The 15,970-nt window shown below is 57.1% G+C and overlaps 5 protein-coding genes across 5 annotated transcripts; 3 read left to right on the top strand and 2 right to left on the bottom strand.

Annotated features, from left to right (window-relative positions):
• Positions 1 to 50: 50 nt before the first annotated feature.
• BJ171DRAFT_569884 (PHM/PNGase F domain-containing protein) lies at positions 51 to 3,268 on the bottom strand. Its single transcript, XM_053113592.1, has 8 exons — positions 2,872 to 3,268; positions 2,176 to 2,636; positions 1,936 to 2,064; positions 1,601 to 1,707; positions 1,150 to 1,408; positions 874 to 961; positions 568 to 691; positions 51 to 447 (listed from the first exon to the last, which is right to left on the bottom strand). Exons 1-8 carry the CDS (start codon positions 3,178 to 3,180, stop codon positions 176 to 178), a joined length of 1,749 nt encoding a protein of 582 aa, XP_052964339.1. The 5' UTR covers positions 3,181 to 3,268; the 3' UTR covers positions 51 to 175.
• Positions 3,269 to 6,154: 2,886 nt separating this feature from the next.
• BJ171DRAFT_188203 (uncharacterized protein) lies at positions 6,155 to 8,215 on the top strand. The gene is made up of 9 exons (XM_053106154.1): positions 6,155 to 6,297; positions 6,442 to 6,474; positions 6,606 to 6,669; positions 6,809 to 7,186; positions 7,320 to 7,375; positions 7,470 to 7,502; positions 7,597 to 7,669; positions 7,780 to 7,808; positions 7,999 to 8,215. The coding sequence occupies exons 1-9, from the start codon at positions 6,219 to 6,221 to the stop codon at positions 8,124 to 8,126; spliced, it is 873 nt and encodes a 290-aa protein (XP_052964338.1). The 5' UTR covers positions 6,155 to 6,218; the 3' UTR covers positions 8,127 to 8,215.
• A 288-nt stretch (positions 8,216 to 8,503) lies between these two features.
• Positions 8,504 to 9,897, top strand: BJ171DRAFT_515288 (glutathione S-transferase kappa 1). The gene is made up of 2 exons (XM_053111927.1): positions 8,504 to 9,260; positions 9,463 to 9,897. The coding sequence occupies exons 1-2, from the start codon at positions 8,901 to 8,903 to the stop codon at positions 9,808 to 9,810; spliced, it is 708 nt and encodes a 235-aa protein (XP_052964337.1). The 5' UTR covers positions 8,504 to 8,900; the 3' UTR covers positions 9,811 to 9,897.
• Positions 9,898 to 11,250: 1,353 nt separating this feature from the next.
• On the top strand, positions 11,251 to 13,958 carry BJ171DRAFT_188194 (uncharacterized protein). Its single transcript, XM_053106153.1, has 11 exons — positions 11,251 to 11,525; positions 11,682 to 11,799; positions 11,941 to 11,974; positions 12,083 to 12,179; positions 12,368 to 12,491; positions 12,658 to 12,691; positions 12,823 to 12,919; positions 13,051 to 13,165; positions 13,315 to 13,348; positions 13,463 to 13,556; positions 13,677 to 13,958. The coding sequence occupies exons 1-11, from the start codon at positions 11,368 to 11,370 to the stop codon at positions 13,684 to 13,686; spliced, it is 915 nt and encodes a 304-aa protein (XP_052964336.1). The 5' UTR covers positions 11,251 to 11,367; the 3' UTR covers positions 13,687 to 13,958.
• Position 13,959: 1 nt separating this feature from the next.
• BJ171DRAFT_188174 (calponin domain-containing protein) lies at positions 13,960 to 15,795 on the bottom strand. Its single transcript, XM_053106152.1, has 4 exons — positions 15,669 to 15,795; positions 15,477 to 15,501; positions 14,986 to 15,248; positions 13,960 to 14,767 (listed from the first exon to the last, which is right to left on the bottom strand). Exons 1-4 carry the CDS (start codon positions 15,732 to 15,734, stop codon positions 14,276 to 14,278), a joined length of 846 nt encoding a protein of 281 aa, XP_052964335.1. The 5' UTR covers positions 15,735 to 15,795; the 3' UTR covers positions 13,960 to 14,275.
• Between the last annotated feature and the right edge of the window lie 175 nt (positions 15,796 to 15,970).

Here is a 15,970-nt window from a genome sequence, read left to right as displayed (position 1 = left end):
CAGATCCATTTCCACGCGCCCAAGGGCCACATTGCCACCGACAATAAGGGTTCCCGCTTCATTCTTTGTTTATTTCAGGCATTGTTGATCATAGTTGGGTTTACGCGGATTGGGATTGAGGAATTCAAAATTAACCTCCTCTGGTTTGAAGAGCGGCTGTGACGGCGGTGACGGCTTAAAGGACCAGCGCAGCGAGGCTGAGCACTAGAACGAGCACAAGGCCGCCGATTTGCAGTGTACGTGCATGGGCAGCCGACGACTTTGTTGGCGAGGTAGATGGCTGCGGAGCAATCGCGCAAGTGTTGGGGAGAGGAGTGAACGTGGGGAGTGTAGAGAAGTTGGGTATATCGTAATATGCCAGAACGGTGGCGTTGTTGTCGAAGACACCGCAAGAACTGCTGCATTCGCCGATCGGCTGGAGAGGATAGTATTCAGCAAAGTTGTAGCCTGGGGGGGGGGACAAGGACAAAGCGTCAGCGAATTCACTCTGCCTCCATCAGCGACAGTGTGTCGCGCCGCCATTGAGCATTCAAGCCAAGTGGTTGCATATGACTCTGGGAAACATACACATTTCGTTATTGGTGCCGAATCCACCGACGATAGGCGAGTTGGCATTCTGGCTGTTGTAGACACAAGTGGTGATGAGGGTGTCGCCCGGCAGGATCTGGCGAGGGGCAATGTCCTGGAAGTTCTGTACACACCCAAGTCACGTCGAGAGGCGAGCAGATATGATCAATTAGCGCCAAGGCCAGCGAGTTTGAAAAGGCTTGGTCTCTCTGCTGTCGATGTCGATGCGTTGGCTCAACAAGTAGAAGATCGATTGCTGAAAATCTAGCATGATCGCGATCATCCGTCGGCGATTGATAGGCGTACCTGGAAGTTGAAGTCAAAGTAGTCCTTGCGACCTAGTTCTTGCAGCTCGACGCCGTTTCGGATCACTCTGGTCGAGATCGACTGGCCACTGCACAGGGAACATGATTGCGTCAGAAAGCGTTGCAGAACCAAGTGCAGAACCAAGTGCAGAGCCAAGTGCAACACCGAGTGCAGAACCGAGTGCGACCCAAGATCACAATACACAGTCATGAACGAAGGGGTTGACGGCAATGCATCTTATCATCAGTCGTCGCCTATTGAGTGTCACCAACTTACGCTCCGTGCATGTGGAACCAGTTGCCGACAATATTGATACCGCTTTTGGGGAGCAGATTGGTGCACGAAGGAGAGCAGCTCGACGGCAGAGCGTAGCCGCTTTGTCCTGGAGGAATGGACATGATTTGGGGGACAGGTTGGATACCCAGGGTGATGACACCAAGATCGTTGGCTCGCAGGGTCTTGGTGAGGGTCAAGTTAAATCCGGAAAATGGAACGACCTGACCAGCAACGGTTTGGGGATTGTTCAAGTGCATTTCTGGAGAATCGCGGTCGCAACAGTCAGGCAAATCAATGTCAGTGAGACCGCAGAAGCAAGTGCGTGACCACCATGCTCGCAACCCCTCCGGCTGGCCATAAACACCGAGCAGGTCTGCGGATCGACAGAGTGGACAACAGCCGGGCATCACGCCATGCCGCAAAGAGAAGGTCAGAGTCTAAAACGACTTACCCAGCAAGATGGTTTGGACAAACCCCTTGCCAACAGGCTTTCCGTATCCATTGGGACCGTCGGGATAGACACGAGGGGCCTTGTTGGGTGCCCACTCGAACATGAAGCTGTATCCGATGAAGAGCGATAAAAGTGTCAGTTGAGATGCAAATCTTGGTGGAGGAAAACATAGACGGAACGCGCCCGTCACGACTGAATTGGACCAGATCGAAGTTGGTGGTGTCGACGACTGAAAGCGGTGACGGTCGTATATCTCGCACAGCACCATCACGGCGCTCGTTGCGACCTCTGCAATACAGCGGATGCCGTGTCGGCCCAACTCATGGATGACTCACCGGCTGCAGCCCTGAGTGGCAATAGCCCAGTCGTTCGACCCGGGGATGGTGCAGAAGGGAGTGGCAATCTTGTTCGTGGAGGACTTTGTGGGATCACAGGCGTAGCCGACCATGTGATGAACAAACGACCTAGCGACGAGGGGATCGAGCAATCAGTAAGTCGAGCAGAGGGAGCATGGCAGGAATCAAATCGAATCGACCAACTAGCCAACCAGCGAAAATGCAGGCCGAGATACCGACGAGTTGTGGAACCCTTCCTCCTTGATGATGTGGTACTTGGCATCGGTAGGCAAGTCAAAGGTTTGATAGCAGTACGACGTTACGCTGGCTGGAACGGGGACTTGATTCATAAACATCGAGAAGATAGTGGAGTCGGCCGGAATGACACCGCCATTGACGATGGCGGTGTTAGCGGCATCGCTGGCGGCACTCAGGAGGATGGTCTGGTAGCCCATATCACCCGAGGCATGTTGGGAGAAGCCCGAGCCCGAGCCGAAGGCATAGATGACGACTTGGTCGGTCTGGTTGTCCGTTTTGATGGCGCGAACCTGGGGGTTGCAGCCAGCGCTGTTGGGTCGGGTGAAGACAAACGAGGTCTGAGTGGCACTTGAGTTGCTGTAAACGAGCGTGAGATCCTGGACCTGAGAAGGAGAGGGCTGGCCCGGAGCTGCTGCGAACATGCGCTGCAGGGTCAGCGGCGACTGGGAGCAAGATGCGGATGAGTCAACAAGAGGGGAAAGTGCCAGGAAAGAGCAAGGGATCGGAATAACGAGGGCAGAGAGTGGACGGATGAAGAAGCGAGGTCGAACACAACCCATGGTCCAGCATCAAGCAGTGATCCGCCGGGCGGTGGGTGCACGTTGATACAGAGTGGATCAATGCAGAGTGGATCAATACAAACTGTATCGATCCACGGTATTTAGCAGTGATACGTACCCCTGGGCTCGAGGCCATGGCGAGGGCAATGTCGGCGCCAACCATGCTCCCGGTATCGGAGAAGCCAAGACCCAGCCATGGCACGGTCTTGTTGATGGCAACGCCAATGGTCGTCGAGTTGCCCGGGACATTGACGGTCCAGAACATCTCGAGGGGAGTTCCGCCCTCAGTGATGAGCGTGGTGTGGCGGGTGAAGTTTGCGACTGGGAAGGGAATCCACTCGTACGGCGAGGGGTTTGGGGCCGCAACCGCCAGAGAGGCTATCGCAGCTGCATAGAGAAAGAGAAGGATGTTGAGACTAGGCTTCATAGCGAATAGGGATGCTGGACAACCAGAGGCGGGATGTTGGAGATCGGATGTGGATCGCCAGGGACAGGCGGCAGGCGATCGGCGTTTTATGGACGGAATGGTTGTCGAGGGAGTCGCACATCCGGACCGCCAAGAGGGCACATGGAGGGAGGAGACGGCAAGCCTCCGCGTTGATCGATATTTGCGATTGGCCCAGAGTCTGGGTTTCTTGGCGGGAGAGCGGCATCGCGGACACCCTTGTCGGCCAGGGCCGTGGCGGTGCAGGAGCGGTGCTGCGGACCTGCCTTTTATGTGAGTGCGGAGATGGCCAAGATCGGTCCCCGAGCAGTGAACTCGGAAAAAGCGGGTGTTGGTGGTGCTGCAATCACAGCACTCTGAGTGGGCCTGGACAGGGAACCAGCCGCTTCGGGAAAACGGAACCGCAGATTACGAATGCAAGTCCACTCTGTCGAGGCAAAGAAGGGCTGAGCTGCAAGGCCGGAGTGCAATCGACGACACGAGCTCCCAGTCGCTCAGCCCAGCTTCAGCCAAGAAATCGCTGGTCGCAACGAGAGGCGGCCGCGATGCAGTATGGCTACTGGAAATGCGCTGCCGAAACCAAAGGTGGCCATGGACCAAGCGGTTCTCATCTTGGCGGGGCGAAGCGGTTTTCATCTTGGCGGGGCGAGCGTCTCCCGCTTGGGGGGCGACGCGGCCAAGGACGACAGTCCCAGGCACCTTCAAGTGGACCTGCCCTCACCATCACGGATGGCAGTGGGTGGACTCTTGCTGTCTCCGGGGGCCTCTCGAGGGATTTCTCCAGCGCCTCGTCAGCGTCTCTCCAGTGGTTTCTCGAGGGATCTATTGGACCGGAAGAGACTCGCCCACCCAGCCAGGTCTTTGGTCAGCTTCACGAAGATTTGTGAGATCGTACTCCACAGGGCTTCTACCTCTGGGTCAATTCTCACGAAGCGCACCATCCTCTCACTTCTGTCGTATCCAACATGGCTGAGGAGGTCGAGGATCTTGTCTATCGGCCCCACGCTGTCGTGGGTCGGTTCCTCCCACTCTGGGTGTCGGGCTTTGTACTCTTGGACCACCTCGTGGAGGCTCCCGTTTGGGTCCGCACATTCCTGAGCATGTGTTCTGTCGAGGATCACCGGGTCATTTGGGTCTGTCGTGCACTGCTTGCAGTGCCTCCTCCCGCCTTTCGGATGGCCAGGGAAGCTTCCGAGTCTCCATCGGGCCGCGATGCAGTGCAGCCATCGGTCCATTTTGGATTTCTTGGCAGCCCACAGGCCCGACATGGTCGTCAGAGGCGAGCAGGCCGCCGTCAGCTCCTTCTTCCGGTCGAAACTGCGGGCGTCTTCGAGGTGCATCACCATTTTCAGAGCTGGGCCGGGTTCTTGAACCGTTCCTTCTGCAAAGAGCCACCCCATTGTTCCCAGGGGACGCCGGGTCTTGACTTGTTCGAGGCGCTTCCAGTAGTCGTCCTCGTAGATGGTTGCTCCCAGGAATATGGACTTGCGTTCTGGGTCCGCGCGGGTGAATCGGAGCACCAGCGAGACCATCTTGTCGTCTTGGTCTTTCCGGTCCTCCCAGACAGCCCGGTATTGGATCGCCAGCTGTTTGAGGTGGCCCGACATTGAGATGAGCCCGCAGTTGATGTGCATGGCTCCCCACGATGTGTTTCGGACCACTTTGAACAGCGCCGTGAGGCAGTGCATCTGGGTTCGGTTGAGTGTCTTGGCTTGTTTGGCTTCGAGCAGATCGAGGGACAGGGCATACTCCATCGTCGGTCGGACAAAGGTCTTGTAGACCCGCACCAGCGATCTGGCGGTCATGTTGCCGAGGGTGTATCCTTGCTTTGCGATCCGTTGGGCCACTACTTGGGCCGTCGCCGTCATCCTCTGGATCTGTCGGTCCATCTGGAGGCCGTTGACGTCGAAGGTGGCTCCGAGGTACTTGAACTCCTTTGCCATGGGCAGCGGCTGGCCGTAGAGTCGGAGGCCGGTTGCTTGTTCAGGATTGCCCTCGGAGAAGATCACCTCGCATTTGGGCGGCGAGAACTTGTATCTGTTGTCGATACTGTGCTGTTCGCAGATGCCGAGCAATCTCTCTGCTTGTCCGGGCCTGCAGATCAGGGCACCTAACTGCAGCTCGGGTATGACGCCGGCCTGTGCTCGACACCCCCACCCGTCCATCCGAGCCACGCGAGATACTGCTGCTGCGCTGTGTCTATATCGAACAATCGATCTCGGCAGCCACACCGCGCAGGAGCCGCTCGGTTGTGCTACCTGCCGTCAAGGCCGTGTTCGAGACACATGACGTTGGGTGTGCGCCCTCTGTGGCGCCGTCTGCTCGCTGGCCTGGTGCACGCCCTGTACGCATCCACAGACTTTTGCTTGCGGGTCGCAAATGCTCACGCCGGCCGACCCATCTACACATGTGCTTCGACCAGCATTTTGTTCATCGGCCGGCTTCAGCAACGGCGTGAGCCCAGACGATCGTGCGGCACTGGCAGTGCTTCTGCCAGCGTCGATGTGACCACCCCATCGCACAAGGGTGGCTCCCGCGCTGCGCATGTATGGCGGGTGCCGTGCCGTTCTTGTGCGAGTCCAAATGCGCCTCTCGGCTGGTTGCCACGCGCTGGTTGGTCTGCCTGGACCGCAAACGCGCTCCGTGACTCACAGGAATGGCTGCACCGTGTCCCGCGTGTGGCTGCGTCCGCCACCGGTGTTGCGCCGCCACAGTCGCTGTTGTGTTGGCAGACACAATATTAAGGCTGTCCCGTCGTGACAAGTCTGCTGTCTCTGTTGCCCTGTGCCCGTTCGTGTTGTGGCGCTTTATTGCATACAAGGCCCCCCGCCACCGCTGCCCCATGTGCCGTGCAGCCCCTCGTTGTCTCCAGCGCAGCCTCCTCGCGCCACTTCCCATCTTCCCAAACAAATACCTCCTCGTCGGCCTCCCTTCCTGGCTCTCTTCCATCCCTGATCACGAATTCCTGATTCCCGCTCCTGCTCCTGCTTCTGCTCCTGCTCCTGCTCCTGCTCTGTGCCATGTCCCCAGTCCTTGCTGTTCTCTCGCTGCTCTTGGCAACCGCAGCTTGCCAGCAAGCTCCTGCCCAGTGCACCGTTGGTTGGTGTTTGTTTCCTGCTTCCTCGATCTGCGCGATGGCGGGAACTCCACCACCCACCACCCCCATCCTGTGTCGACGTTCGTGAAGCCGTGTGCCCGGCTCTGTCGGGCTTGCTTGTCCCTCACGCTCTGCTATCTGCACAGATCCTACTTCCAGAGTCGACTGTGGCAATATTGGTATGAGCGACGTCCGCACCTGACAGCAAACCGCCTCCGCATCTTGCATCCATGTCTCGCTTTCGCTGGGCGACTTCCCCCCCCCCCCGAGCCAAACCATCGATATATCCCTCTCGCTATCTCTCTCTCAGACACCACCCAGGACAGTTGCGTCAGTTCGGGCTGCTGTTGGTCGCCCCAGCAGGACAGTAGCTCGTATGTATTCGCCGGCTCTCGCCCCTCGATTGATACGCCGACAGAGCCGCTTGGAGCCGCATCTCCCATATGCCGGCCAATGCCATGATACCTCGCTGAGATTTGTACATCTCCCCCTGACCCCGTCAAACCATCGCAGCTGCTTCTACCCCGCCGGAGCCGTCAACATCACCAGCCCTCCGCAGTGTCCCAACCCTGCCCTGAACTCGACCCAGCGATATGACTGTGGCTTCAAGGGTATGCACCGCTGCTCTTCCTCTTTGCTTCTTGCCCCTCTGCTTCTCACCTCGTCGCCGCTGCTGTCTCGCCTGCAACGTCAACAGACAGAACGGTGCGGCCTGTCTCCTGTGGACGCTTCTCTAAATCCGAGCTTCGAGGCACTCGTCGGCAGCGGCTCTCAGATCATTCGATTTTGGCACTCATGTGTGCTTCCTTCCGCCACAGGCATGAGCCGTCCCCAGTGCATCCAAAAAAACTGCTGTTGGGATTCAGTCGCCACTGGCGATATCGGCCCTTGGTAACGATCGGTTCTGCTCATGATCTGTCCTTGAATCGTTCCCGCAAGCCAGCAGGATCCAGTCGACTGGAAAGTGCTCGGCCATCCGATCTCGGTTTGCCTCTAATGCCTTGTTACTGTCGTGCTGCTGAAGGTGCTACTATGCCTTGACAGTCCAGCGTCCATCGTATTGTCCCTCGACTCCCATGGGTATGTGACATGTCCCATTGTGCGATAGCCATGCTGAACGGGCCGCTCTTAAGTCTGCTGCCCACACCTCACCACGTTTTCTTGGTCCTTGCAGACGTCATCATGCGAATCGACTGCGGAACAGCCAGTGAGTATTGGGATCGTGCCTTCCTTCGTTGCTGTCGTCATATTTGAATGGGTTGCCTTCGGACCTATCCTTAACTCCCGCCCTTCCTCTGTAGACCTGACCCAATCCGAGTGCTACTCCAAGGGATGCTGCTGGGACGTCCACTCCACCAACATCAGCGGCCCAACGTAAGTCTCGCGTCCGATTATTGATATCGTTCTAGCGGTTGCATGCATCTCGATGCCTGATCTGCTTTGCTGATCTTGCTTGCTACACTGTCGTATCGCCATCATCCCAGTTGTTATGTTGTACACCCTCCCCCTTCTGGTAAGCATGACGGCCCAGCCGGACGGTGCTCGTTTCGATCATGCGTCTGTTTTCCTGTCCAACAGTCTGGGTCTATCTCTCGATGCGGGCCCAGCAGCCTCTCTGATATTCATGCGGCACTTCCCTGGAACCCGACATTGACGCTAACATATGACAACATGTTCCTGCGACTGTCCATCAAATGCTGCAGTTAATGCCTCTGCTGGCTCCAACGGCGTTCAAGGCAACACCCTCAGCAGCGCAGCTGTTTCCTCTCAGGGCGTCTCGCTGCTCTTGGCCTCGCTCATCACCATCGCGGCCTTTGCCAGCTTGGTCTAGATTCTTCCCTCACCCACGATCAAACGTCAGCCTCGGCTCTCTGTACCCTGTCTCGTCACGGCTCCGTTTTCGATCGATTCTGTCCCTAAATCGCCGCTGTCTGTCTCGCCCTATGCCTCTGACCCCTCCGTCCTCCCAGTCCCAGTCTCAGTTCCTATATCTATATTTCGTTTGACTTTTATCGACCGCTGTATCTCATGTGCCTATTCGGATCCTGGAGGCCTGCATGCTGGTGCGGACGCTGTAATTTCGAAACGGCGATGCCTCCGCTTCCGGCAGCTGGTGCAGTTTCGTCCATGACCCCAAGGTGTCTTGCTGCGTTTTGGACACATTGAATGAAACCCTCCGTTCTGCGCGAAACATGCGCTCCTCTCGCTGCCATCTTCATTGTATACCCCCGGGGCAATCTGATCCTGGCCGCGCACTGCAGCATTTCTCGTGCCAGTGTGAAAGCCAAGCCGTCTTGTGACAAGGGGTGGCGCTCTGGGATGAACGGGACGACATGCATGGGTGTTGTTGGATTTCAGCCTGTTCTGTTCCGCTCTGTCCTGTCTGTCGTGGCCCTCCCATGTCAGAGGCTTGTGAGTTCGCCAGACAGCTCCGATCGTCCGAGGAGAGACCTCGGCCGCCTGCAGCATCCCGCCATCGGCGCTTCCAGTCTTTCCCCCGACCTTTCGGGCTCGCAATCAACCGTCGCTCCCTGCCTCCTGGCCAGCCATCCGTCCGCGCCTGCCGCCTTTTGCTGCCTCTCAAGCACCCCAGAGACAGAGCACCATGCCAGCCCGCTGCAAGATCACACTGCTCTTTGATGTTGTCTCGCCCTACACCCTGTTTGCCTTCCAGGTTCTGCGCCGATACCAGCGCATCTGGACTCAGTGCGAGTTTATCTATGAACCGTGCTTTCTCGGCGGCATCATGAAGCAGTCCGGGAATGTCCCGCCGGCCACCAATCCGTACAAGGGCGGCTACCTCTTCAAGGACATTGCTCGGGTCAGCCAAGCTTTCGACATTGGCTTCCCGCTCGGTATTCCGGACGAGTTCCCGTCGAACAGCCTCAATATCATGCGTCTCTTGCGGGTCGTCAAGGAGTTGGAAAACGAGGCAGTGTTGCTCGATCTGAGCTTTGACTACTGGGTTGGTGATCTCTGTCGTTGCTGCCGGACCTTCGGATCGGGAGGGGGTGATGGTGCAATCGGCAGCACATCGCCAGCAAAGCAGCGCCGCTCCGATGCGCTGGTTGCTGGTTCTGTGGCCTGCAACATGACGAGTCCATGACTCTTTCTCGCACGTTGACGTCATGCATTTCGCACTGACTTCTCCCACTTGCGACGGGCAGAAAGCATACTGGGGAGACAACCAGCCACTCTCCTCGCCCGAGACACTGGCAAGGGTGCTTCGTGCCAGAGTCGGCGCCTCCAAAGCCGAGGAGTACATCCAGCTCTCCAAGACAGCCAAGTTCAAGGACCAGCTGGTGGCCGTCACCAAGGCCGCCACCGAGCAATACGGCGCCTTCGGCATGCCCTGGATCATCGTCGAGCAGGAGGGCCGCGAACCCGAGTCCTTCTTTGGAAGCGATCGCTTCGAGACCATGGCGATCCGTCTGGGGCTTCCATGGCACGGCCCTTTGGGTCAGGGACCAAATACTGCGAATGCATCTGGGTCCGCCTTCTCGACCAAGTTGTAGAGCAAAGCCCCAAGGCGCTCTTGAGAAAGCGCTGGCCCACCTTGTCGCTCTGAAATATAGGATGCCCGTGTGTCTGTTTTCCGTTCATACAAATGGCAGCGCTGGTTCCTGCATCCAAGCTCCGTCCTCCTTCTGCACACCCTTCTCTCCCGATTCTTTCGCCCGCTTCGCAGACGATCCCGCTCATATCACACCGCCTCTGTCCTGGCGCCATCCACATCCCCCAATCTTGATTCGCTTGGCCCGATGGATTGGCTCGTGGGGGTCGTCAATGAACAACCCATCCAAATCCCATCACTTCCCGCCTTGGTCCGCCACACCGTTTTGAGTTTTGGAGGCTGTGGGGTCTGATCCTCTTGCATGCAGGCTTGACACTGTATTCATCTTGGAATTGGATGGGGGGGGGGTTTGACTCTGCAGGTATATTGGCGGTGGGTTTTGCCTCCAGCAAGTCCGAGCATCAATGCTCCGAGAGGGTGGCCGTCCCTTCAACATCGCAATCATCACACACTCATCACAAGCAGGGTGCTCCGGTTCATATTGTTTTCTTGCGAAAACCGTGCCAGGCCAAGCTGGATCTCTGCAGATTGCCCGCGATGGAGAGGGGCGGGGGTTGGCGGGCGAATGGGCAAGGGGGACGCATGAACAAACCCCATCTGTTGCCTCCTGGGTACATTGGGCGCGAATCTCAAATGCGTTTGGGCATGAGTCCCACGGGTGTCGTTGCATTGTGCAAGCCCTGGGAGAGAGACATTCGAGCGAGACTCCGTTGTTATCCGCGGGACTGCGTCTCCCCCCTCAGTGCGCAGGATCCAGCCCATCCGCTCGAAACCCGCCAGATGGTCAGCCAACCCGGCCAGCGCATCAGACTTCGCGAGGTGCTAAAAGAGGGGATTGCACCCTTGGTTTCCGCCTCGCTTCTCGAGGGCTCAAACGAACCGAAACCCCAGCTACCCGCACCCATTTCTGCGCCGCCATGACCCTGAGATCAATCCAAGCCATTCTCCTGATCCTTGGTGCCCACCAGGTACAGCTGCTCCTGCGGCATCGGCGGTTTTATTGAGAGAGTTCGTGATGCATGATGCTCCAACGGCACCCTGCCCATCGATACTGAGGCAGCACGCTTCCTCATTTCATACAGGCTCTGGTGAGAGCGCAATGCCCAGCACCCCCCTTCACGTCCACTGGAGTCGGCTTTCCTGTCGAAGTCAGCTATGGCATTCCTTCCGCCATCGCACCCGCTCAGACCTTTATCAAGAATACCGGCGCGGTATGCATTTCCACTTGCTCTATCGCGTACATCTACGCCCGTGTTGTCGATGACTGGCTCCGCGATTGAGAGACAAACTAGGGGTCTGGTATGGTGGGGGCCTGACGCTCGTTCGTGCTCTGCTCAAGGGAACTCGCTGTAGCGCTGTCGATTATTCCGGAGGTAAGCGCATCGACTGCTCGCGACCTTGGCCGTACCGACTGCAACCTGCAAAAGTCGCGACATTTATGTCGTGAATCGTGCATCCAAGGCTTCCTCCACCGACGCCATCGGGTGCGCCGTCGGCGATGAGGGTTCTGGGAGAGGAGGACGCTCTTTTTGATTACCCCTCTTCCACTTCAACAGTCGCACTGTGGTTCTACAACATCGACTTTGGCTGCGATGGCTCCAAGACTAGGGTCGACTACAACCTGCGTCAGGGAACTGGGGATCAATATCCTGCCACGTGAGTCCATCTCAAACCGATCCTGTCTCAGCGACACCCTCATAGCTCTATTGGCCATCGAGAGGGCTCGATTGCGATAGCGCTTCCTGTTTCTCAAAGCACCTGTGACTGACTCCGGAACCTAACCACCCACCCTGGACAATACAATAACTCTAGGTGCGGTCAAGTCTGCTCCCTCCCGCCATTCTTGGTAACGGGTACTGGACAGCCGGTCGAAGTCATCTTCGGTGGAAGTACTCCTTCGGTCGCAACCTTCGTCATGGACAACAGACAGGTGCGAGGCATTGGCTGCTTGATTGTATTTGCTCGAACAGCCCGCGATGCTGGTGAATATGCATCGGCATCGGTGAGGCCGGGGGGTGGCCGATGGTTCGCTGACACGATATGCCACTATGGTTTGCTTTGCTCGGTCCAGGGATCTCGCTGTACGGGCATCGACTATGGCGGACGTGAGTGCTCGGCTTTTATGATGGTCCAGTCGATATTTTTGCTCCTATCCCTCACCCTTGCCTCAAGATGCGTTCGCACTGACAGCGACCTTCTCGATTGCCCAACAGAGACGCTGTGGTTCTACAACATTGACTTTTCCTGCGATGGCTCAAAGACGAGCGTCAACTACAACATGAGGCTGGGTTCTGGTATCTTGCCTGCCACGTAAGCTTGATGCATGATGTCGCCCTTTGATCTGGCCAGCGCGCAGGAACAGCATCGCAAGCTCATTGTGCCCTGTATCGAGTGCATCAACGCTAATGACAGATGGAATTGCCGCCATGTGGTCGCCTGCGAGACTGACTCTGCTACCTTTCGGGCTCGTGGCCCCTGCACATCGCCTCCACCGCTAGCTGCAACATATCCAAATCGTGCAATCTTCCTCCATACTCCTTCCTCACTCGCCCTGTCGAAGTCAGCTACGGAATTCCAAGCGCCATCACTCCTGTCATGAGCTCCATCAAGGACATCCGGCCTGTAAATATGTTCTCTTGCTGCTGTGTTTTGCTCGCGTCTCCTCTTACCGTGAATTGCAAGTGGGTCGTTTTCTGCCTCAGGGGGCGAATGTGGACTGTCTTATTGCTTGCAGGTCCGCTCCACTTTGACTGATGCCTCTGCGCTATTCATTCTCGCGCTTCCACAGAACTCGGAATGCACTGGAATCGACTATGGCGGCAGTAAGTTCCATCAATCCGACAGTGATTCTTTCGTCGCTCGTGACTCGGATATGAGACTCCTGAATGCGGTAGATGTCCGCACCGCTGATTCGAATTTCGCCATGTTTTTTTTGAATTCGCTGTGGCTCCAGATACTCTCTATTTCAAGAATACTGACTTTGATTGCGATGGCATGAACCCTCGTGTCGACTACAACAAACGCCTCGCTTTCAACTCGTACCCTTCCAGGTGAGTACCTCGTTGAAACAAATCGCAATCACTCTGAATATACTACTGTCCCGCCGAAACTCAGAGAGATGCGTGGGCACCGCATGTTCGGCTCGCTCTCTAACCAGCACTTGGCCCCGATGGACTTGCAGCTGTGATTCATGCATGCTCCCTCCGTTTGCATACCTGATGCGCCCGGTCGAAGTGAGTTACGGCATCCCAAGCGCCATTCCTGTCGTCATGACCTTTGTCCGTGACAACAAGCCGGTGGGTCTCGCTAGAGGCAGTTGCTTATCCTGCTTTGTATGCACCAGTCCACTGAGAGACTCGCCATAGCGAGAAAAGGAGGGCCCGGAGCTTTGCATAAGCTTCAGACAAGATCATTATCGTCCTGACTGTGATATTTTGTGTTTTAGGGCTCCAAGTGCACCGGAATAGACTACAGCGGGAGTAAGCTATGATGCTATCCAGGGCCATTGCCGGGCCGTGTTGGTCTACGAAGTGGAGAAGCGGAGACCTTATCTCGACCATCATCAGTGACCACTAACGCATTCCGTGGTACAGATGTGCTTTGGTTCAAGAACTCAGACTTTAATTGCGATGGCATGACAACTCGAGTTGACTACAACAACAGACTCCAGTCATACAACACCTTGATGTGAGTGGCGAGCCGCTTTTGAGGCACATGGCCTGTCCGTCGTATCATGTCTGCGACAGTGTCATTGACTTGCTTTGGCCGACAAAGCTCTAACGCCAATTTACCAATCCGGATCGATAGCTGTGGTTGATGAGTTGATTGATCCGCGACCGTGAACGGGAAGAGCATCTCCTTTTAGTCTTGTGGGGCCAAATCGCACTACATTAGCGCAGTCCAAGGCTTTGAAAACTGCGTGGCTCGGCCCACTTCGCCGGCCATGGCCTGGCGATGGGCTGGTGTGACTCCGATTCGGCCAGTCGGACTCATGTCGTTGATATATTCGAGCGAGGGCACTGGTGGAGGAAGAGGGTGGAATATAATGAAGCTCAGTGACCGTTGATTCTTAACGCCGAGTCGCAGTGTGCATAGGGGCGTTCAATGAACGTCTCGTTTGATAGTCATCTCATTACGATAGATGAATTTATTTGTTCACTAATCAGATAGTGGCTGCTGCAACTGGACGTCACGGCCCATTCTGCACAGACTACAATAGAAGATGGAGCGGGTTGGGGGTGGGAGAATGATCCAACGGTGGCATGCACCCATTAGTCGGAGGCTTCCGGCGGGCTGTGTTGACACAGCAAGGACTCGATTTTGACGGTAGCGAAAAATGGCGATGGGGGCGGTGGCAGGCCGGAGCAGATAGGCGACAGCAGAGCCTGGCTCTTGAATGTGCGCGCTCACTCGTCAATGACGACGACTTCCTCCTCCTCGTCATCGACATATGAATCCAGGATGTCGTCCGGCGACACTTCCAAAGCCTCCACCTTGGAGATGACCACGTCGACCGACTCGGCGGCCTCGGCAGCCACATTTCCTTCCTGGTCCACGGGGCCGTCCAGATAGATGCCGCCGATCTCACGTCGGCCACCAAAGGAGCCCAGGGGGCCGCCCTCGGCCTTGGCCTTGGAGCTCAGGAACTTTGTGGTGACAGAGGTGTCGCCGGTGCCGATGCTGGGGTTGTAGACCTGGCGTACGGACCCAAAGGAGATGCCCTTCTGGGTGGCACCAGAGTTGAACGCCTGCAGCTTGGGCACCGCAGCCTTAGAGGCCAAAAGCTGATCCTCGGAGAAGGTTCGGGTGGCCTTGGTGGCGAGCTTGGGTCCAAGCAAGGGGGCGTTGGCGCCGTTTCGGTTGGCCGTGCGAGAGAGCGCAAAGATGGAGTCGATGACCTGTTGCGCCCGGTTCGGACATGCAAAACAGGGAATGAGTGCGAGTGGGAAAATGGGAAAATGGGAAAGGACTTGGCTCGACTCGGTGGGGCAAGGGGAGCCGGTGTGGAGGCGGGGGGGGGGTCGGGATCGGAAGACTCGGCCGCCCACAGCGCCATTGCCACCGCCCTTTCGGGCAGGGCGCTGCCAAAGTGCACGCTCGTTTGCAGGATACTTGCCTGGTTGATGTTCTTGCCTTCAAAGAGGTCGACGGTGAGGAATCGGTCGTGAGCCGGCACGCCATAGGCAGCCATCCGATCCAAAAAGCTGCTGATGTTCTCCATCTGCTTGAACGGCATCTTGGACGGCGAGATCTTGATGGGCTTCTCGTCAGGCTGAAGAGCGTTCATGACCTTGCAGAGGAGAACGCCGTCCTTGAGCGACTCCTGGAAGTCATTCGAGGGAAATGTTTCGTTCGTGACGGTTTCGATGAAGTACCTGGCTATTGATTCAAGGAGTGGGCAAGCCGAGTGAACATGATGAGCCGAGTGAACATGATGAACCAAGCAATGCAGCCACGCCGTTCTAGCAAAGACAGCACTCGGAGTGAGCGGAGGGGGTTGTCCGTAGCTGATCCGCAGAGACCCTCATGAAGCAAAAATGGACATGGACATGGCGCAAAGGCAGGAAGCCCGAGTCATGGCCAAAGTCGACGCGGGGAGGCACCTACCATCGATTTCGCGCTGGGGGTCGTACTGGATGCAGACAAAGGTTATATGGACGCATAGGCCGGCGGTGGCGACAGCGAAATCAAAGCCACGGGGTTAGCAAAAGCGAGGGACGCTTCATGGCCGAAACATGATCGCGCCTGCAATCGGCTGAAGCAACTCCACCGACGACTACATCAGCGTGCACGACCAACCTTGGCAGCAGCCTTGGCGGCCAGCTCCTTGTCGAGGCCATAGAGGGGGATAGCGTCGTCGGCCATGGTCGATGCGAGAAGCAGGAGGTGGAGTGGGTGGTGTCCAAGGTGTCGATGGTGTCGAAGGTGTCGATGATGCCCGACAGGACAGCAGCCGGATCGAGGGGGATTTGAGGCGGCCGAGCCAGGAGCCGCAGCGCCGCCGCGGGCGCCGATTGGCTGGCCCGGCGCGTGCACAGACGCGCGTTGCGTCGCGCTATTCTCGGCGCGTGTCGCGTTCCAGACGCGCTGCCGTGTGTGGA

The sequence above is a fragment of the Polychytrium aggregatum genome (genome assembly GCF_025602895.1).
Source record: "Polychytrium aggregatum strain JEL109 chromosome Unknown BJ171scaffold_33, whole genome shotgun sequence".
Classification (NCBI taxonomy): domain Eukaryota; kingdom Fungi; phylum Chytridiomycota; class Chytridiomycetes; order Polychytriales; genus Polychytrium; species Polychytrium aggregatum.
The sequence above is the reverse complement of the archived record's forward strand: the minus strand, read 5'-3'. Positions and strand labels throughout refer to the sequence as shown.